The sequence below is a fragment of the Osmia bicornis genome, chromosome 12 (assembly GCF_907164935.1).
Source record: "Osmia bicornis bicornis chromosome 12, iOsmBic2.1, whole genome shotgun sequence".
In the NCBI taxonomy this organism is placed as follows: Eukaryota; Metazoa; Arthropoda; class Insecta; order Hymenoptera; family Megachilidae; genus Osmia; species Osmia bicornis.
In genome coordinates, this window is record NC_060227.1 from 3,150,783 (window position 1) to 3,166,259 (window position 15,477).

At 28.3% G+C, this 15,477-nt stretch overlaps 4 protein-coding genes across 6 annotated transcripts; 1 reads left to right on the forward strand and 3 right to left on the reverse strand.

Moving 5' to 3' along the window:
• Nucleotides 1–79: 79 nt before the first annotated feature.
• On the reverse strand, nucleotides 80–587 carry LOC114871319. Its single transcript, XM_029177066.2, has 2 exons — nucleotides 380–587; nucleotides 80–262 (listed from the first exon to the last, which is right to left on the reverse strand). The coding sequence occupies exons 1-2, from the start codon at nucleotides 461–463 to the stop codon at nucleotides 170–172; spliced, it is 177 nt and encodes a 58-aa protein (XP_029032899.1). The 5' UTR covers nucleotides 464–587; the 3' UTR covers nucleotides 80–169.
• A 374-nt stretch (nucleotides 588–961) lies between these two features.
• Nucleotides 962–9,193, reverse strand: LOC114871315 (tudor domain-containing protein 5-like). Of its 2 annotated transcripts, none has more exons than XM_029177061.2 (9): nucleotides 7,779–9,193; nucleotides 7,490–7,692; nucleotides 7,272–7,410; nucleotides 6,977–7,195; nucleotides 6,789–6,890; nucleotides 2,271–3,945; nucleotides 1,810–2,005; nucleotides 1,569–1,728; nucleotides 962–1,478 (listed from the first exon to the last, which is right to left on the reverse strand). In XM_029177061.2, exons 1-9 carry the CDS (start codon nucleotides 9,060–9,062, stop codon nucleotides 1,419–1,421), a joined length of 4,038 nt encoding a protein of 1,345 aa, XP_029032894.2. In that variant the 5' UTR covers nucleotides 9,063–9,193; the 3' UTR covers nucleotides 962–1,418. The 2 variants fall into 2 exon arrangements, with proteins under 2 accessions (XP_029032894.2, XP_029032893.2); XM_029177060.2 differs by having other exon boundaries at nucleotides 2,082–3,945.
• LOC114871317 (1-acyl-sn-glycerol-3-phosphate acyltransferase alpha) lies at nucleotides 1,063–13,611 on the forward strand. Of its 2 annotated transcripts, none has more exons than XM_029177063.2 (4): nucleotides 1,063–1,125; nucleotides 11,221–11,536; nucleotides 11,626–11,791; nucleotides 11,862–13,611. In XM_029177063.2, exons 2-4 carry the CDS (start codon nucleotides 11,351–11,353, stop codon nucleotides 12,017–12,019), a joined length of 510 nt encoding a protein of 169 aa, XP_029032896.1. In that variant the 5' UTR covers nucleotides 1,063–1,125; nucleotides 11,221–11,350; the 3' UTR covers nucleotides 12,020–13,611. The 2 variants fall into 2 exon arrangements, with proteins under 2 accessions (XP_029032896.1, XP_029032895.1); XM_029177062.2 differs by lacking the exon at nucleotides 1,063–1,125 and adding an exon at nucleotides 9,981–10,615.
• On the reverse strand, nucleotides 12,431–14,883 carry LOC114871318 (calcyclin-binding protein). Its single transcript, XM_029177065.2, has 2 exons — nucleotides 14,544–14,883; nucleotides 12,431–14,225 (listed from the first exon to the last, which is right to left on the reverse strand). The coding sequence occupies exons 1-2, from the start codon at nucleotides 14,562–14,564 to the stop codon at nucleotides 13,575–13,577; spliced, it is 672 nt and encodes a 223-aa protein (XP_029032898.1). The 5' UTR covers nucleotides 14,565–14,883; the 3' UTR covers nucleotides 12,431–13,574.
• Between the last annotated feature and the right edge of the window lie 594 nt (nucleotides 14,884–15,477).

Below are 15,477 nucleotides of genomic sequence, written 5' to 3' on the forward strand. Positions count from 1 at the left end.
AAATACACTGTACACATTAACTGACTTTTAAAAACTCAAACATAATAGATAACGAGGAATTAATTACCAACAATCTAACAAACGTCCATCATTCTTTTATTTCTCATCAGGATGAAATTACACAGAAATTCTTATTACATAATGGTATCTATCACTTTCCGTCATTGAATTACTTTTCGGCGGATTTTTTCGATTTCGATTTTGATTTGAAGTAGAAGTATGCACCTGTAGCAGCCATAGCAAGTATTGTGGAACCAGCAACCTGTAAAAACAATCGGTTCATGAAAACAATATCGAATCGTATAACACTTCTTAACGTCTTAAGAAGACGTTAACACAATGCCATCAATGTGAAGAACGAAATTTTGAGGTTACTTACGTTTGCTCGACCTTGCGGGGTAACACTGTTATAATATTTTGCAAATCCACTTAATTTTGGTTCTGAACCATCTCCACTTGCCATTGTCTTTTATGCAATAATGATCAACGTTTTTAATATAATATTTTAAATTAGAACAAATGTCACTTATCAAACGTACATGTACTCCTTTCGACGTATAGGTTCTTTCTACGACTTATTCGTTAAAATATAATGACCTAGTGGTAGAGGGCACTGTCAACATTCGACCAGTGACTACAGACACAAAAAGACTGGACATGCTTTTATTCTCAAGGGGTTTTACACACCCCATAAAGTCGGTATGACAGTCATTTCTGTTTTTGTCAGTCCCTCTTTTACCACGCCTTGCACTCATAACTGAAAAGATACGATTTTATTTTTCATAAAAATCAGTCGTAATAAGCCTAATATTGAAATATTATTGAAGACTAAATAGGAAAGTAAACAATATGATTCAGCCGCTTCGCGCCGAAGCACGTCAGTCATCACTGCGTCAGTCTGTTTTGGTCTGTTTTCGGACGTCCAAGAGGAAGGATGGGAAGGATCATAATAGAAGTAAATTGTTTCTAACATTATTTTAATAAGTGGTGGTGGCGGCTTGGAGTGGTGTAGATTAAGTATGCAAAATAAATTTTTGTAATTTTTAATTGAAATTAATACAAGTCATGTACTTGTCAGGTTACAATTTTACAAATACAGTATCTTGTCGTTTCGTTAACAAAAATGTAAGTACTTAATTGATTTGTAAAACCGGGTGGTATTTTATAAGTTATCAAAAATAAAAATATCACTTTACGTTCGCTTTCTCTAAATATATAAAGTAGGTAATGTAAAATATAATAATACTTCATGTTTACATATGTAATACTTAAACATATAATAAGGTTAACTAAAATAATCGTTTTCTTCTCGTTAACAAAATATATAGACATAAATAGTTTCTATTATAAAAATATCGTGAATTAGTTGTAATAACAACTGTCAATTAAACAGTATCAAGGAACATATGCGCTCTATTTCATACATATTTTGCATTTTCAATGCAATACTTGAGATGCGTGTAAGCATTGTTAATCAACTAGAAAAGAAAAGCTGTATTTGTATTTTCAACATCAAAATTAATGGATTTTTTAATTGTATATTATAATAAAATTGTCACAATACTCACCCAAATGTCCTGAAAAACAGAATCACTTGCTAAAACGTTACGAGTATCTTTTATCGAAATAATTTTAAGTTTGTTTAATATGTCTATCGCTGATTTTAATTGTATCAAATGAATATTAGTTTTATTATATATCCTTTCCTGTGTTGTCTGCGATAAAATTCTAAAAATAAAAAAGTTATATTACGTGCATCGTCCAACAAAGATAAAAATTACTTTTAATAAAAAAATTCATAATATATACCTGCCAACATATATAAACCTTTGTAAAGCATTAGTTCTCTCAATTTGTTTATACTGCACATGTATATTGTGTGTATATAAAAAAATTACAGCATACGAAGTTGACTCAAGTTTAGTGAACGTTTTAACAAATTCGTCTGTTAGTAACCAACCTTCTCCTTGGTAATGAAGTATATGCACTAGATTGGTAGATAATTCTATAAAAAGACAATGATTTATTATAGAATAAAGTAATATATTATAAAGTAATCGTTAAGTTATATTAAAACATACCAAACACTTGAAAATATATTACATAATCTGACATATAGTTTACAGTATTTTTTAATTGATTTCCTTTTGAAGATGAACTTTGTGCGTTTGTGCAATCAATATTAACCAGAGATTCTGCGGCACCTCTTGTATCTGAATTTTTCATACTATGATTCAATTGATTTTTAGGATAGATCATTGTTTGCTCACTTTTTTCAGGTAGAAAGGCCATCTTATTCCAATTCTTTAATTGGGCAGTGTTTTGAAACGATTGAACCCACATGTCCGCAGTTTTATTTGCATTTTCGTTAAGTAACTGCTGGGAACATTCTGTTTTATTATGTATTTGTAACCGAGGAGATGAAGTATATACAGTGTGAGAGGTAGACGGACGAGTGAAATATCCTTCGTCAAAATTCGTATTATTTGTTCCCATAGAGGTGGAGCCTAAGTTATTAGTTGGTATTTTAGTAGAAAATCTAGGCTCATTCAAATTATAATTCGTAGTAGCCTTCTTAATTTGAGTTTCTCTTAAAGATAACAATCGAGATTCTAAACCAAGATTCTCTTTTCCTTGTATAACACATTCTTGTCTTTCAGGTTTACAAAACGACTGTAAATATTGTCCAGTATGATTTTCTATTTCTTTTGCTTTCTGAGCAGCATGTTGCATACTTTGATTATTGATAACCATTCCGGACATTGCGTTAGTAACATTATCTACTTGTATATTCCAATTATAATCCGATGGAAGAGATTTCGCATTTGATACAAATGATTCATTTTTAATATTATTCGTGTCGTTTGCAGTATTATTCAAATAAAGCTGGGAAGAGTTAAATAATTCATGTTTGCCTACATTCTCTGGCATTCGTTGAGTCGAAGTTTTTATATTGGAGTTGCTTTTTTGAACAAAATGTTGTATAATCGAGTCATAGTCAGAAATCAATTTCTGATTTTCATATAACATAGATGACAAAGAAACAGAATCATTACGATTGTTGTCTTCTTCAGAATCTGGTATTTTCATTTTCCCTGCTAAACTAAGTTTAAAAGGATTAGTTTCTCTCAAAACTGTATTATCTGAAGTAGTTAGATTAGTATTCATATCACTTGCAACATAATCTTCGTTAAACATGAATTTGGTTTTATGTTTCTCATATCCCGGCGGAGGTCTTAGTTTCTTTGTCACTTCTTTATTAGTACTGTTGGTTCCATTCTGAATATTAGTATTCTGACAAGAGTTTGAATAAATATTTGCATTTATGTTTTCATTATGGGTATTTACATTTGATGAAGCTGTATTTGATATATTTATGTCTGTACAGTTTGTTGATAAAATATCGTTAACAGTATGTAAGAATGTATTATTCGTATTTACATTGTCATCTTTTTTTATATTCTCGCCTTCGTTCTTCGCACTAGTATTCAATACTGTGCTAAAGAGCATTTTAAGTGTGGTAGTTATTTGCAGTTGTAATCGTAAATTTTCATTCCATAATTGCATAAATTTTTTAGGACTCAGTCCTGCCACATTAGACATAAATGAATCTTGTAAAAATGGGTTAGTGCAATTTTGGGTAGAAGTATTTGTATTATCAATAGGTACTGAATTATTTTGAGATGTTTCGTGTTGTATATTTTCTTCATCAACACTTGGTAAATGTTCCTTTTTTTCAGATACCATCGGTTCTTGTGTAGACTTAAAATATGTATCCTCTAAAGTACTTTGTGGCAATATTAAAGGTGTATCAAATGATTTTTTTGTCGATTCTTTATTAGATTCGTCAAATATGTTGGTTTCATTCTCATAACATTTTTCCGGTGAAAATATCAGATTTTCCTCTACATAGAGCAACAGATTGCTCATTTCAACTTTGTCCCCCTATTTAAAAAAGAAAAAAGAAAACATCAAATAAAGTGATATTATATAGAATAATATACATTAATGTAAGTATGATTTACAGTGTATTCATTTGGGAAAAATTATCACTTTATGAGATTATTATACGCTGTAAAAATATTGGAATAAAAAGTAAAATGCACACAATTAATTTATTTGTTACAATATTTTTATTATGTGTCCAACAAATATAGTACAGGCATCATGATAACATACAAAGCGTATTTTTCCCAAAAATATAAAAAATAAACATTTCAATTACACTGCAGAAGTTAATACTTAAGTTTCAAACGATAATAACAAAACAATTAATTATAAATATAATGATAGCTTAGTATATGTGCAATGTATGAAATAGAAACAAAACCAAAAATTCAGAGCAATAAAAATAAATAAATTGAAAAGAAAGAGGTAAAAAATTTCAGTTGCTTTATATTAATGAAAATACTTTGATATTAAATACTTGTATGAGACATCACATTCTGTGTTGTATCCAAACTAAATGCCTGTATTATTTAACTTAACATATACTATAAAACCTCTTTAAACATTTATTTTTTAACACAACCTTTTTGCAATAATTTAGCTTTATTCAACATTTCTACTAATGTTTTTGATTTTCCCTGAATTTTTCCCGAATTTGGAACTGTATCAGTTAAATTAGGAACATTTTTATCATTTGTATTTGAGTTTTTTTCTGAACATATCGTAGATGTGCGATCTTCAGATTTCTTTGATTGATTCATCAAACTATCTAATTCAGGACTTGAATACTGTCCACTATCAGATATTTTGTCTGAGTTCATAATTTCGTTATTATCATCTTCCGTATTTGGATAGCTTTCTACACTATCCACATATTCTATCGAGTTTCTATCATTAATCTCTGTTATTTTCAAACTTGAATCAGATTTATAATTCAAACAATTCTCAATATTAAAACCAAACTGACTTTTAAGTATGTCACGAAGTTCAGTAGGTGTTACATGAACATCCCATTCATTTTCATCAGATTCTATATCAATATCATTAAAAACTGGTGCATTAGATATTTCATTTATTATTTCAGATGGTTCCTTTACTACTTCTTTTAATTCGATTGGTATTATTTCTTTGTTCGATAGCAGTTTTTTGGTTTGTTCTAACTCTTTTATTTTTTTTATATTTAATGGTAATGCATCAGATAATAGTGATTCATCTGAGATTATTTCTTCTGTGGATTCTGTATTGTTTTCTGATACTGAAGTTTCCAATGGCACTGTTTCTTTAACTGATGTTCGCGTTTCATGTAATTCATATTCATTAACCGTAGATTTTAATTCTGATTTCTTTATATCTAAATTTGTATTTTCTGTTTTGATAGGGTCTGAAAAATCTTTGGTATCAATTTCCGAGGAGAGATCAATCGAACTATGTTTTGAATCAAGATTCACGTTACTGTTATCAATATTTTGCCACAATGATGTAGAGTTTTTTGAATCACTTAAATCATCTGAATCTAGATTCGAACTATTGTCTGATATGTTCTGCATCGCCGATAATTTTTCTAATAATTTATTTTTAAAAGGAAGTACTTTCATAAAGCAATAATGATTTTCTTTCTGATTTTCCAAATTATGTTCAGAATTTTTAATATGCGCTACTTTATTGTCAGAATTTACGCTGCTGATTTCGTTCAATGAACTATCAGATTGCACTTCATTCATATTTCTGGGTACAGATGTAAGCAATTCAAGGGACTCCATTGATAATTTATTTTCTGTTAATGTTTCCAATATTTTTTTAGATATAGCAACTGTTATACTTTCAGGTTCATTCGTTATGCACTTTTTAATATTTTTTAACAGTACTGGAGGGATATCATGTATTTTATTAATATTTCCATTTGGTGACCAACATATATCTTTATCATTTGCGGCAAAATAGGAACTGTTATGAACTGCCTTTAAAAAACAACTTTCGGGTAACGGCATCTTATCTTTCGTTTTTGAAACTAATTCATGAGTAGTTTTGACTACATTTTCATGCGATACATCTTCTATCTTTTGCGGTGTGCTTTTGTGAACAGCAGACCAGTCTATATAGCTTTCCTCATTTTGTTCAATACATTTATCTGTACGTTTTATACAGTTTAAGTCCAATTCATCTTCTGAATCATGTATGTAAAAATGATAAGCATATGCTTTTGGAATGTTGCTAAATTTATCCAAGATATCATATTTTTTACTTGAAATTTGATTAATTTTGTTATTATTATCATTATTATTATTATTATTGAAGTTAAAAACGGCGGAAGTATCTAATTCAGGAGATTCTTTATGTAACTTTTGTTCTACTGATTTATTCGATGACACTTTATCAAGTTGTTTATTATCATCACTGTTATTAGTGTTGTTATTATTATTATTATCATTAATTTTATTAGAATGTGATATCTGCTTGAAGTTTAATAATTTGGAATACAAAGATTTTAATTTTCTTGGTGATTTATCTCTAAAATTTAATATATGATCACGAATTGGAACGTTATTTTGGAGAATACTACAAGATTTAAGAAACTCTAACTTTTTCTTGATTTCTTTACTAGGTGCTAAATCTACCTCACTAATATCTGCTTGATTATTACTATTTTTACTTGCTGACTTTACTTTACCGTTTGTATCATCTAATAATACTTTGTTTTGAGAATATTTTTCAGACAGTATATAGTCGCACTGTGTTGCTTTATCTTTCTTAAAAGATTTAGATATTTTGGTTTTTTTTTTTAAACATTCTTGACATTCTAAATAATAACGGAATGAAAAGTTTCGATATTTTGTACAAACCATTTTTCCATGTTCGGCTAATTTTTGTTCAACTAACCAGTCATTGATATGGACATCCTCTTCTTCTGTGGTGTCGGTTAACGTCACCATCATAGAATTGTCCTAAGAAAATGTAATTTTCAATACATTAATAATTAATTTAAAATACAGTAAACCCATTATGTTTATTACTTAATACATATTTTTACCTCAGTATTTACTGAGGCAATTGTTGCAATTAACGGCATCTGTGTCCTCATTGCAAAATGATGGGTAGCGCTGCGAGTCCATTTAGCTGCCTTATATGGCCTTGTATTAACTAAACCACATGGAATTGCTTGTGCTGGCAGATAAGAGAACATTCTATGTAAATAATGTATTGTGTCTGGAGGGCATGTTTTCAATGTACCATAATCATAAAACATCACCTAAAATAAATCGTTATTAATATTAGTTATCATACCAAGCACAATTAATTAAATTGTTACTATTTTTGTTACCTACAGTGACTTGTAAATCAGGTTTTACTGTCTTTATTATACCTCTGTGCCATATACCATTGTATGTACATGCACAATTTAAACCCTTCTCTAACACAAGGGGTGGCACTACATACTGATCCCCTTTCATTACATAAAAATTACTGCAAAAGATAATTATGAATATAAATTTGACAAACTTTGTAATAACTGTTCAATTTTTTTCCTTTTTTTTATACATACTGTAACTCATTCATGAATTTTTTAAATGTTCTTTGGTTTCTACGAAGTTGTATCCAAAAAAATGATGGTGTAAACACTTCCACTACAAGCACTTCTGTATAAAGTTTCTCATTTTGTGTTAAATCTAAGACATTTAAATAACCCACACATTCTCCAATATTCATTGTATCATCTGGTATTAATTCCTTACATATATCAAGTGACTGGAAATGTTAAATTATTAAACAATATTAATAATATTGATAAAAATTATTGATATCCTTACATAATTTAAACCAGATCTATTTACCACTGTTACTGGAAGTGCTTCTTGTTCTCTTGGTTCATAAATTTGATGTAATTGTGCAAGAATATTAGTTTTGTATGTTTCTTTAATTTTATCTGAAGGTATTTCCATTTTAGCATAATAAAGCATAAAATCTCCTGTACCATGAGGTTGTACACAATGAAAAATTTCGGGTAACTGTGATGCAAATTCTCTAACACTATTGAAACCAAGTTCTGTGTAATTTAAAGAGACTTTATATTCTTCTAAATACACTTCTGGTAATTCAGCACACCAAATTCCATTCGGACGATTTTGTATAAGTTTTTCTAAACGAAATTTGATTCTATCATTTATAAGTATTTCACCATTTTTACCGTCCAAACTGTTTCTTCTTTCTTCCATAGCATTATTATTACACTCTATATGAGATTGAACAGCATTATTAAGATTATGGTCATGTAAATAATGCGAATTATTATGTTCACATTGTACATTTGATGTAGATTCTGTAATTTGATTTTGATACTTAGAGACAGTCTCCTTTATAAAATTAGATGTAGGCTTAATGTTTGTAGCCGATTCATTATATGAATGCGGAGTAAATCTAAAATCATCTTCATCATCATCATGACCATCTAACAAATCATCTGAATCTTCCTCTCCACCAACAGTCACAATTGGTGATGTCTGTTTTTGTTCATCGTATGTCTTGCAATTCGAAGAAGACATATCATTAGTCTTTTTTAAACAATTCTTAGGATAAACCTTATGATTTGTTAGAAAAATCTTATGCGATAGTTCTCTAAACTGCTCTTCCATGTCTTGCATCTGAATATTTGCATAAGGCATCAGTGATTGTACCGCTTGAAGTATATGATCTTTGTTTATACCAGCTGGATGATCATTAATTAAATCAATTATCCTTAGTAATATGTCAGCTGGTATATGAAATTTAGGGGGAGATGTCTTTGGATAATAATGATTTGGTTTAAACAACTTTCTTCCGACTACATTTGTCTGACTTTTTTGACCAGCCACTAATTTACTAACATGTTTAGATTTATCGGTTGCAATACCTTTCAGGATGATTGTATTGTTTTTGCGTTCTATTTGAATATTCCTTGACATACTTTGTAAAAAATTCAACAAAGACACGTACCCAAAATCTTTCCATGGTATGCATGCACCTTCTACTTCACAATAATCATTATCTAATTGTCTTAATGTACTTCCTCCTTTTCTTGCAAGTAATAATGATAATATTGTAGTTCTAACGTTTTCAAATTTTTGTGAATTTGTTTGCATCTCTAAGAATTTCTTATTCACTTATGGTTAATGATTTACTACAGAATTTATAGTATTTTAGAAATTATATTATAATTAAGAATTTGTAAATCAAAGTATAAATAAACGTATTAATATTCCGAAAATTAAATTCTGAAAACTATAAGCAAGTTATACATTAAAATTTACCATCAGATTTGATTTCAATACTATTAATTAAATATACAAACCTGCTACGTTATTAGTTTTAAATTAGTTCAAATTCTTTGTATCATTCGTCGAATACGGTGATTCTGATATAAATTTAGATTATACCATGCGGCGAAATATTTTGCATACTAATCTAACCTAACTATATGAAACCGTTTGGTGCGAATTCCACCCAATGTTCAGGCAAGTTTAAAATTCTATATCTCTATTATTTGCCGCGTTAACTATCGAATGAATTTCGATACGATACTACAATCGATATTTTAAACTTTATGGTACAGTTTAACTCTAACGCTATTTTGTATGTGGAAATAATTAAGATGCTAAAATTTATATTTAAAGTTTCATTCGACAGTATTTAGCACACAATTTAATATCAAATTATAATTTGTTATACATTATAGCGTAAAAATTATGTTAATAACCAATTGATATTTAATGTGTAATAATTGATAAATAATGTATTATACACACATATACTAGTGAAAGGATTTTACTTTTAAATAACATTCTTCATGTAGCGAACTAAACATTTTATACAATTATAGCCGATAATGTATATAAAAGATCAACTATGGCAACTAAATGGTATTTAAATATATGTTTCAAGATTTGTTTTCCAATAGAAATGTATATCTTATTTTAAATGTAACGAAAGTGAAGGAGAGAATGGGGGTAGTGAACGATTATAGAGTATAGCGAATTTTTCAGATCGAGATACGAACTGCAAGGGTTGTGAATGTGAATACAGGTTCTATTAGTCGTGCTACATGTATATGTAGTTATCATATATGTATATAGAATACCATTGTCGAGCCAAATGTAAGCTACTAAAAGCAGTGACAGATCGAGGGAGTTAACTAGTTAAGAATGAAGAAGTAGGCTTAAAAGTGAGGGTTGAGAAAGAGGTGTTGGAAACAAAGCTCGTGTGTAATGCAATTCTCTTGAAACCGCAGAATCAGGCAACACAAAAGCGGTTGACCGATAGTTAATAGATTGGACTCTCATTTTAAGAGTTGAGAGCTTTCTGTAGTGCATTACATTGCTTAAAATCTTATAAATTATAATACACGCATATTTATATATATATATAAAGCAGTGTACTCTAATTTTGTTGGTGCAGTATAAAGAAAATACATATTATATTCGTGCGGTATCCGCCCTTTATTGCAATAAAAGATGGCACCGTCGTGTTTTGAAGTGATCCTAGTCGGTTTTATCCTTGTGTTACCATTCTTATACGAAATGAGCACGATTTTTCGTTATTATTTCAAATTCCTTCTGTACTATGGATATGTGATGATAAATTCTATTGCATTACTCCCAATTATGATATTACGTCCCCAGAACGTAAAAAATTTTATGTTAGTAAATATTTTAAAAATATATATAAATTTATTTTTTCATTACTTTTGTTTCTTTTATTATCATCCTTTTTTATACTATGCTTCAGTATTCAATTTTATTCAATAAATATTTTTAAAGATGTATAGTAGAACAAATTTATTGGACGATAGTGTATAAGCAGCAATTTCGATATGGTGGTGGTATTTAGTCATTTGAGTTGTTTTCTCTACGTTCTCTTGCAAATGTCAAACGTTTAAATTACGAATGATGTTATAACATTATAACTTATTAAATCTGTTGTTTAATACAGACATAAGAATGGTAGTTTCAAATTTTGAAATAACCAAAATATCGCAATAAAATATTGAAGTGAATGACAAATATTTTTATTTGTTTAACTTTGAGAAAGCACTTATAATAAACACCAGTTTTTAGTTTTTATTTTTACTATAATAACATGAATTTTGTTTTTTAATAAAAATATAATTACTGTTTTTTGTATTCCAATGTTTCTTTAGTATTTCTTTCTATAATGTATATATATAATTTGAAGAATTTTCCGTCATTTCTCAATATTGAGAAATCTTATTTATAAAATGCAATGTAAAAAATATACTTTTAGATTGGCATCATCTGTATGTTCTTGTCTCACTAACTTGTTGGGAGTCCGCTGGGAACTTAGAGGTAGAGAACATTTAGAACAAGAAAGGGCATGTATAATAGTAGCAAATCATCAAAGTTCTTTAGATATAATGGGAATGTTCCAAATATGGCCTGTAATGGAAAAGTGCACAGTTGTAGCAAAAAAGGAACTTTTTTATGCATGGCCCTTTGGTTTGGCTGCTTGGCTTTGTGGATTGATATTTATAGATAGAATGAATTCAGAAAAGGCCCGCACAGTTATTAATACTGCCACAAATCATATTAAAGATGAAAAGGTAATTTACTTTTTACTACATCTTGTATAAATGAATAATTTCTAATTATGTAAGAGTATATTTATTTTTATATGTTATCCTTCGTGTAGATTAAACTATGGATATTCCCTGAAGGCACCAGATATAATACTGGTAAAATTCATCCCTTCAAAAAAGGTGCCTTTCATGTTGCAATTACCTCCCAATTACCTATATTACCAGTCGTATTTTCTTCTTATTATTTTTTATCTTCAAAAGAAAAAAGATTTGATTCTGGTAAGTTCCATAAATATATTTAAAGACAAGTATTAAAAACAAAAAATAATTGTACATTAATGATTTAAAGGTCGAGTTATTATAACATCATTACCACCAATATCTACAGAGGGATTAAATAAAGATGATGTTGAACATTTAATGCAAAAGACAAAAAATGTTATGATGGAAGTGTTTCATACAACTAGTTGTGAAGTACAGTTTTCAAATACTTCTGTTACTTCTTAGAGTAACTTCTTAGTCATTTTTTTTATCAATTGAGTAAAAATTTTATCATTCATACTATGATTTTAACTAAGTCTCAGCTTGAAAACCAAAGAACATTTTCCTATGTTTTTTTAGTCATTGTTATTTTAATAATAATAATTTTTTTATACTTAAGAATGTAATAAGAAAAAGATTACACTATAAAACAGGTTTTATAAAAGTACGTAGGAATTTTGAGGAACAAATGGCAATCTTAATTTTATTTTTGTATTGTATATATTATAAATCTAAATCCATTTTACAAATTTTTTAAATATTAATATTCATATACATCCAGATTTAGATCATTATACAGTAAACTGTATGACCAGTTTTTTTTTTCGAAACATTTATATGAAATTATATGAAACTATTAATAATTAAGAATCAAAATTATATGAAGCACATTTTATTTCGGACAGTACTATTACAAATGTATTACATGCTTCCATTCATTCATACATTTTGGTATACAAAGGCGGTAAGTTATAGACAAGCAATGCTACTATGTATGTATATATCTTTCTGTAATATTTCCATTTATTTACATTCCTACACTTGTAGTAAAATGTAAGTATTATTGATAATTTAAAACATTTTAAGCCTAGTGAAATTATATCTACATAAATGATTCATTCAACCAAACTTATGAACATGACTTTAATGTTCTTATTTGGAAAAATTCATAAACTACTATAAAATTCGTATTTATAATTAAATATTAATTAGTGAAGTAATGTCTAATATTGTATTGTATTCCTTTGGCATATATAATTTTCTCTAAGAATTATACTATTTCCATGGTTAATAAACTGCTAAATTAGGATAATAGTAATAGTAATAGATAGAATGCATTAAATTATACTCCATTTTTTTGTGATTTTAAATTAAAAATGTTGAATAAGAAAACTATGTGTGAGATTACACTATGATCTCATTATTAGGAACATAAATATGTAGAAGTGTAAACTTAACAATGATATTTTAAAACAAGGGTTACTAAGATAACGAACGTAATTGAAAAATATGTAATTTACAGCCTAGATAATATTTGCATTTGTAAATATTTGAAATCAGAAATTACATATTTTTAATGCAAACTAATTTATTTTGAAGTGCCATTTTTATAATTATTTTTTCGTATCTTGTACTGTAATTTACAGAATCATGTTACTCAGTATGAATAAAAAGTTGTAATATTAAAAATTTTAATGATATATGTTTAAAAAGCAACTGATATTATCTCAACACAGAATTAAAAAATATATCCTATTTTACCATTGTTAAATACAATAGTAACATGAATAAATTATGGCAGCAAATAATAAAATATCCAAGTTTTACACAATTAACATAATATACTTTATTTAACCAAAAATATATTACTTTTGGAAAAATGTAGTAGGCCTCTTTATAAAATTAATAGTTATTTGATAGAAACATATACAAACGATATATTTTGTTTCTATACCTAAACTTACTTTGTACATTAATAATTTAGAATATTAATGAACTTGAGGTATATGTAAAGATAAAATTAAAAAATGTTAGGTAGTCCAGCTGCTTTTTCTGTCCATTCTTTGGCTATTGTCTTTTTCATTTCATCATCTCCTTCTTGATACATTTTCTTCATTAAATTCATTAAACAGGCACCCATATCACTGTCATCACTCATATCTGAAACTGCAGCTGCTTTTAATTCCTTAATCCTTTTTTCTACTCCTGTTACATGTGACCAATTCTTTTCAATTTTTTTGGCAAGAGACACAATAACCAAATCAGTTCTTATTTTAACAAAACTTTGATTTACATCAATTTCTTCGCACAAATTGTTAATTGTTAAACTATAATTTTTATTGTCCAATCCAAGAACACGGAGATCCAAAGATTTCTCAGTGAAATTACAAGTTACAGCTTCCATAGGCAATTGCTGTACATTTGGTAATGTAACATACAATTTCATTGTTGTATCTGTTTGATCCCAACCATAGTTATTAAGCTTAACTTCATAACATTTTTGAGGATTTGATACAGAATGGGTTGGTTTTATAGATGATGATGTATTTTCTTCAATCAATTTTGCTAATTCTGTTTGTAATCTTCTGATTTCAAGACTGAGTACATCTTTGCTTCTTTGTCTGCCTGCATGTCTAAGTAATTCATTAAATTCCTCGATATCCAGTTTTAACTATAAAACAAAAACATTCCAAATGTACAACTGTGTAGGTTATGTTTTAAAATATATTTAATATTCTTGCGTATTTTATTCAGTTATTGTCAGTTCCAATATAAAATACAATGTTCAAATTATAAAAATTTATAACAAAATATTAAGTGATACGTTTTATTACAGTACACATATTATTATATATACTTAAAGAAATATTTTACTTAGTCGATAATTTGTTTATTTAAATATATGTTATATTTATTCGATAACAGAAACAAAAAGATTCATGGTTTTCAATACCTATAACAATATGAATAAGAACATTCGTTTGCTTACCTCGTCAGCTTTCGTAGACATTGCCCTGTTTATATTGAATCACAAATATAATTTATGAAAATGAATGTAGAGAAAAACCAGTGGTCAGTAACTCTTTTAACAATTATATCGATATTATAAAAGTATTAAGATTTTTCACACTACTTGCAACAATTCACTCCCTCTTTTCGATGATCAATTAATGACCGTACACGTTTATAGCGGCAAACTGGGCGGTCGCACAACTAAGTAGTAGAAATTTCTGGAAGATTCAATGCTTTTCTGTAAAATATATATTGTATTACATTGTATTCATTTTATTTCACCAATTTCCCTTTTAACTGATAATTCGGGATGTATTTTGCACCCCTTATCATCAAGGGCGGCGTACTCTAGGAAAGTTCTTGTATTATTTATTATAGTGTTTATGAAAAAAAATTTTCAGATTTTAGTTGCTAAAACAATAAAATGTCAAAAAATACTATGAATATATTTTAATGTAAGAACATAAAATTTATAATATTTAGTATTCTTTGTTTAATTATGTAAGGAGAAAGATAAATGGCTCAAACAGTGCACGTGCAATTAACAATTGCATCATTTTTTAAATGGAAATGCATATTTCTTGTTGCACTGATCGATTCCTCTGTGCATTATAGGTGAAAAAGTATTAGAGTAGCATGGCAAAAAATTATTAGTTCTCGAGATATTTTCAAAAAATGCCTTTATATAAGGGATAAAACTTTCCCGCCTAGATTCGAAAACTGGAAAGGGACTGACCATTTTTGGAGTTAGTACCAAGCACCTACCGCTAAATGGCGCCCCCATCGCGAAAGTGTCGGGACTGCGTTCCCCTCTACGTTCGAGAGAGGAGCTTAGCTCTCGGTGTTCAGTTTGAGTCTGCGCGTTTTCATTAGTCGGTATTTTTAATTAATTCAAAAACTATATAAATCTT

Bases quoted from the DNA above. Each gene is read 5' to 3' on its own strand.
- LOC114871317 (XM_029177062.2), top strand. From the start codon at position 10,431: ATGGCACCGTCGTGTTTTGAAGTGATCCTAGTCGGTTTTATCCTTGTG. The intron at 10,616-11,220 runs GTTAGTAAATAT...ATATACTTTTAG, and splicing joins CAGAACGTAAAAAATTTTAT to ATTGGCATCATCTGTATGTT. The intron at 11,537-11,625 runs GTAATTTACTTT...TCCTTCGTGTAG, and splicing joins ATCATATTAAAGATGAAAAG to ATTAAACTATGGATATTCCC.
- LOC114871319 (XM_029177066.2), bottom strand. From the start codon at position 463: ATGGCAAGTGGAGATGGTTCAGAACCAAAATTAAGTGGATTTGCAAAA. The intron at 263-379 runs GTAAGTAACCTC...TTGTTTTTACAG, and splicing joins CCCCGCAAGGTCGAGCAAAC to GTTGCTGGTTCCACAATACT.
- LOC114871315 (XM_029177060.2), bottom strand. From the start codon at position 9,062: ATGCAAACAAATTCACAAAAATTTGAAAACGTTAGAACTACAATATTA. The intron at 7,196-7,271 runs GTAGGTAACAAA...GATTTATTTTAG, and splicing joins AACCTGATTTACAAGTCACT to GTGATGTTTTATGATTATGG. The intron at 3,946-6,788 runs GTTTGTACAAAA...TTTTTTAAATAG, and splicing joins TAGCCGAACATGGAAAAATG to GGGGACAAAGTTGAAATGAG.
- LOC114871318 (XM_029177065.2), bottom strand. From the start codon at position 14,564: ATGTCTACGAAAGCTGACGAG. The intron at 14,226-14,543 runs GTAAGCAAACGA...TTTGTTTTATAG, and splicing joins TGTCTACGAAAGCTGACGAG to TTAAAACTGGATATCGAGGA.